Source organism: Eubalaena glacialis, chromosome 10, assembly GCF_028564815.1.
Source record: "Eubalaena glacialis isolate mEubGla1 chromosome 10, mEubGla1.1.hap2.+ XY, whole genome shotgun sequence".
NCBI lineage: Eukaryota > Metazoa > Chordata > Mammalia > Artiodactyla > Balaenidae > Eubalaena > Eubalaena glacialis.
The window spans coordinates 20,259,450-20,265,449 of NC_083725.1; the positions used below are offsets into that span (position 1 = coordinate 20,259,450).

The 6,000-nt window shown below is 44.0% G+C and overlaps 1 protein-coding gene across 1 annotated transcript in view; it reads left to right on the forward strand.

Moving 5' to 3' along the window:
- Positions 1–5,603, forward strand: part of DDX10 (DEAD-box helicase 10) — a 269,882-nt gene extending 264,279 nt beyond the window's left edge. The window contains exon 18 of the mRNA XM_061203899.1: positions 3,814–5,603. Coding sequence (XP_061059882.1) covers positions 3,814–3,991 — 178 coding nt within the window. The 3' untranslated portion in view covers positions 3,992–5,603. The remainder of the gene's footprint in view (positions 1–3,813) is intronic.
- The last annotated feature ends 397 nt before the right edge of the window (positions 5,604–6,000 follow it).

Genomic DNA, 6,000 nt, shown 5'->3' on the forward strand with positions numbered 1-6,000 from the left:
GATTCGTTCTCTATTCAGGTATTCAACCGATGCAGGGTATATCAAGTTGATTGTGGGGATTTAATCCGCTGCTCCTGAGGCTTCACAGAGAAATTTCCCTTTCTCTTCTTTGTTCGCACAGTCCTGGGGTTCAGCTTTGTTTTGGCCCCACCTCTGCATGTAGGTCGCCCTCAGGTATCTGTTCCCTGCCCAGCCAGGAGGCGGTTAAAGCAGCAGCTGATTAGGGGCTGTGGCTCACTCAGGCCAGGGGGAGGGACAGGTACGGTAGTCATAATTGGAATGCGGGGCGAGCCTTCGGTGGCAGAGGCCAGCATGATGTTGCAACAGCCTGAGGCGTGCCACATGTTCTCCCGGGGAAGTTGTCCCTAGATCACGGGACCCTGGCAGTGGTGGGCTGCACAGGCTCCCGGTGGAGGGGTGTGGATAGTGACCTGTGCTTCCACACAAGATTGTTGGTGGCAGTGGCAGCAGCCTTAGCGCTTCATGGCTGTCTCTGGGGTCCGCGCTGATAGCTGTGGCTCGCGCCCGTCTCTGGAGCTCATTTAGACGGTGCTCTGAATCCCCTCTCCTCGCGTACCCCAAACAATGGTCTCTTTCCTCTTAGGCAATTCCAGACTTTTTCCCGGACTCCCTCCCGGCTAGCTGTGGCACACTAGCCCCTTCAGGCTGTGTTCATGCAGCCAACCCCAGTCCTCTCCCTGGGGCCTGACCTCGGAAACCCAAGCCTCAGCTCCCGGCCCCACCCCCCCACCCCGGCAGGTGAGCAGACAAGCCTCTCAGGTTGGTAAGTGCTGGTTGGCACTGATCCTGTGTGCGGGAATCTCTCCGCTTTTCCCTGTCCACCTCTGTTGCTGAGCTCTCCTCCGTGGCTCTGAAGCTTCCCCCCCGCCCCGCCCCCCACTCTCCCTCCACCATCTCCACCAGTGAAGAGGCTTCTTAGGGTGTGGAAACTTTTCCTCCTTCACAGCTCCATCCCAGAAGTGCAGGTCCTGTCCCTATTCTTTTGTCTCTGTTTTTTCTTTTTCCTTTTGCCGTACCCGGGTACATGGGGAGTTTCTTGCCTTTTGGGAGGTTGAGGTCTTCTGCCAGCATTCAGTAGGTGTTCTGTAGGAGTTGTTCCACATGTAGATGTATTTCTGATGTATTTGTGGAGAGGAAGGTGATCTCCACGTCTTACTCCTCCACCATCTCGAAGGTCCCCCCAAGAGTCCTTTTCTGAAGATACCAAATTATGACCATATTCTGATTAAATGTTTACCAGATTTATTACATTATTCCCTTTTGGGGAAATGAAATGTTTTCTAGATTCATAACATTTTTTCCTTTTTTAGTAAGTTACCTGTAGAATATCTAAATCATTATTTAATAATTAATTTGGTCTACCAATTACCACTTTTTTGCTATGGAAAGTAGTATAAAATATCTTTTTAAAATTTGAACTGGTCCACAAAGCAGCAGTGCTGCTAATTCTGAAAATATTTTCCATCTACATAAATTTTCCATCTTTTTTTTTAGTATCTGAACCAGCTGTTTCCTGCACAGAATATAGTGTGCAGGAGCACATGAAGAAAGGAGGTGTTAGTAAAGCCCACTAATTAGGCTGCTTCTGATGAGCTGCTCTTAGATGCACTTGAAATACAGGCAGGGCAAAAATCAGTGCTAACTTGTTCCAAATAAATCACGGTACTCTAGCCCGGTGGAATTGGCACCAGGCTGGCCATAATCAAGCAGGTTAGGACTCAGTACTTTTTTTTTTTTTTTTTTTAATTAATTTATTTAGTTATTATTTTTGGCTGTGTTGGGTCTTCGTTTCTGTGTGAGGGCTTTCTCTAGTTGCGACGAGTGGGGGCCACTCTTCATCGCGGTGCGCGGGCCTCTCACTGTCGTGGCCTCTCTTGTTGCGGAGCACAGGCTCCAGACGCGCAGGCTCAGTAATTGTGGCTCACGGGCCCAGCTGCTCCGCGGCATGTGGGATCTTCCCAGACCAGGGCTCGAACCCGTGTCCCCTGCATTGGCAGGCGGATTCTCAACCACTGCGCCACCAGGGCAGCCCCTGTAGTCGACTCTTGATCAATCAGAATTGAGTCTCTTCTTCATGGGTTATATAACATGTGCTCTTTGTTGTGGTTTTTTTTTTTTTTTTAATAGAAGCAAGGAGGCGCTTTTTTTTTTTTTTTTTTTATGGCTGTGTTGGGTCTTCATTTCTGTGTGAGGGCTTTCTCTAGTTGCGGCAAGTGGGGGCCACTCTTCATCGCGGTGCGCGGGCCTCTCACTATCGCGGCCTCTCTTGTTGCGGAGCACAGGCTCCAGACGCGCAGGCTCAGCAATTGTGGCTCACGGGCCTAGTTGCTCCGCGGCGTGTGGGATCTTTCCAGACCAGGGCTCGAACCCGTGTCCCCTGCATTGGCAGGCAGATTCTCAACCACTGCGCCACCAGGGAAGCCCAGTACTTTTTTTTAAAGTCCTCTCTCCACTAAGAGTAACTTTCTTTACTGACTGAATTCCCATTATAGAGAACTCTTTCATGTTCATGTCTGTAGGTACATACCCACCCTTTTAAAATATGATTATTTGTAGCTTTAAATAACCTCATAGTTTGTCTTTCCTCCAGTGGTGAGAGAGAATGGCTGCTGAGTCAGAGTACTGGGCATTTCTGGGAGGTGAATGGGGAAATAGTTTACAGTTTTGCTTCAGGCTGGTCAGAACTGGATATGCTGATTAGGCACATTCACTTTGATATCCCCACTATCTTCTTAAGGTGTAATAGAGTCCGTTGGAACTTGAGCAGTTTATTCTCTTTTGGAATACATTCTATGCTTGGAATACATTTTGCTTTCAATTGTCTGGCTTTGGGGCTGAATTTAGAGTAATTTAGCTCTGGGTTTGAATTCCATGTGCATAATCTGGGTTCAGTCATTTAACCTCTTTTAACCTCATTGTAGAATGAGGCCAGTGCTCACCACACCAAGGATTGTCATGAAGATAAATGTTGTAATCTATGTAAAGCATATAGCACAGTGCCAGACCCTTGGTAAGCCCTTAATAAATAGTTGCTACTGCCATTGCTACTAGATGGATTTTTTATTTTGTTTTAAACTTGTATCCAATAATTCGGTCATCTTTGAACATGATGATGGTATGTTAAAATGCCTTGAGGATGTTTTGCTTTTTCTTCTGATTTTAATGTGTCAAGTGATTTTCTCTGCCTTCAGAAATTCGTTTTATTTTTATGATCTGTGCCTCAAGTGTGTGCTGAATACTGCAGTAATGTTTATGTTTTCTTCAGACCATTTGTGAGTCTTAGATACAGATTTAAATGGGGCAGATTTACTTGATGTCTTAAGTAATTTGTAACTTAACATTTCAGGTTCTATTTTATTCATGATCTATATATCACAACAGATATTACTGCTACCTAAACGATAACCTAACTGTATAGAGATGGTTTGATGTGACAGGACAAGCGCAGATTGGAGCCAGTCTGGAGCCAGAATGTGGGCCAGTTGGTATCCTCATATTGTGAATGATATATCCAGAGCTTCCTAGAATTACTGTGAGGATTGGATGACACAGTGTATACAATGTACCCTGCACAGTGCCTGGTATATGATAGGCCCCCTCCCCACATCTGTTAATGGGAGGGTAGTTACTATGATACAGATAGCCTGATGTTGTTATAGCTTCTTTCCCTCTTGAGTAATATCACTTTACCAGGTATCTGTTATTGGTAATTTTGTTCTATTTTAAGTGTTTGACTTCATAATAATGGATTTATTTATTTATAAAGTAAATCATTGGATTTGTTCCCACCAGTGATACCAAGAAGAAGCAGGCAATGAGGAAAAGGAACAACAGTGAAGTGGAAGACGTGGGACCCACAAGTCATGACAGAAAGAAGACCAAGTGGGAAACCTCAGAGCCTTTGGATACAGGCCTGTCTTTAGCCGAGGATGAAGAGCTGGTGTTACATCTGCTCAAAAGTCAAAGCTAAATAGTACTTGCTCTTGTCTTCTCCTTGAAACCTCTAGTCATGATTATGTGGGCAAGAAGTTGAAAAAACAGTTGGCTTTGGGGCACTTAGGTAACATGAGTCCCATGCCCAAAGGACCCATTCTTTCAGACAGGAGCTATCACACCTCTAAGCCCCTTTCACAGGCCATGCTTGCACCATCCCAGAGCAAACTCAGAGTGATGGTGGATTATAAAATTTCCTGATCCCATTTTTCAGCCTGTGCTCTGTTAGATTTTATCCATGGGTTCCTACATCTTATCACTGGAAATGCTTCCTTTGTTTTACTGGCAAGTTCTAGAGACCTTGTTTCATTGTTGGAAATTCCTGTCTTGCTTACCATACAGAAGTTTCTCTGTAATATTAAACAAAATTGCTCAGAGAAAGAGTATCATGAGTATGATGGACCAACCCTGAGAAAAAATGAATATTTTTTAATTGCCATGATTAATAACAAACATGTTTCCTATAAAATAAAATATTAATGTTTTCATTGTATCCAGAAATATGAGAGCATTCTCAAGGGAAGTTTCTTAAGATTAAAATGCTGGGCCAATTCCTGAAACAGTGAATCTTTCATATTCTTAAATTAGCCTTCCTAAAGATATCATTTAACTTACACTTGCAGACTTGGTAGCCATTTATAAATAGAAATCCTGAATCTGAAGACTTTGTGATCTAAAAACAGATCTGTTAGTGAGCACCTAGTATGCTGTAGGTCTTCTACAAGTGCCTTTTTCAGCAGGTACCACAGATCCCTGCCCAGAGCCAGCTCCTGATAATGAGTAGAATAAGACAGAGCCTCTTTTGGTTATAAGTAACTGGCAAATTCTTCACAGGGAAAGAAATCTGTGCCTTGGCCATGACACCACTGATTTGATCATAGATTTGTCACCTTCTCCTTATTCTCTCCCTTTCCTACTTTCCACTCCATGCACAAACAAAAATAATTTTTGCTTACTGGTACAAATGATTCATGAATCCAAGGAAGGGAATATCCATAATTGCTTCCATCTCAGCCTGAGTCCATATTTGTCTCGGAAGTTTCTCCTGCTTCCTTGCTTGGTATCCTCATGAGCAACACCAACACCTTTCAGTCCTCAAAATGAGAAACTTGACGACTGCTCAGCTTCTCCCTTTCCCCACCCTTCACTTTGATGGTTCTATTGATTCTTCTTCATAATGACTCTCTTATCTCCATTGTTTCTTCTCTGTCTTCACAGCTTCTGCTTTCAGGCAGAGTTAGATTCTCATCATGACCTACTCAGATTTCTGCAGTGGTCTCCTAACTGGTCATTGTGCTTCCTACCTCACATTTTTCTAGGCCAATCTTCCATGTTGTCAGAATTCTCTTCATAGCATTGATCTGGCATGTTTCTTACTTCTGTTGCAGTGCTTATTATGTAATGTTGGAGACATTTGTTTACAAGCCTGTTGCCCCTGTTGTAAGACAAGTTTCTTGAGAGCATAAGGGATGTGTTTTATCCCTCCTGTGTATCCCCAGAGCCAAACACAACACCTGCCCTATAATAGGTTCAATAAAGGCTTTTTGAATTAATGAATGGACAGTAAAAAACCAAGACAGTTTTTGAAAGTGTGTGGTAGTGCATTTCTCTGTTACCTCTGGTGGGAAGGATATAAAATGGTGGAAATGAGAACTGGATGAAATGGCTATAATGGGCAAGAATGACTCTAATGGAGAAAACAGATGAGAAAGGAATTTGGGGTATAACAACCTGGGATGATTTTGAAATTAAGGTTTCTGGTACAGGATCTCTTGAATATTTTCAAAGGACAAAAAGATGCAAGAGTATATAAACTAAAGGTTTGGGTTTCCCTCGTGGCACAGTGGTTAAGAATCTGCCTGCCAATGCAGGCGACACAGGTTTGAGCCCTGGTCCGGGAAGATCCCACATGCCGTGGAGCAACTAAGCCCAGGCGCCACAACTGCTGAAGCCCATGCACCTAGAGCCCATGCTCCACAACAAGAG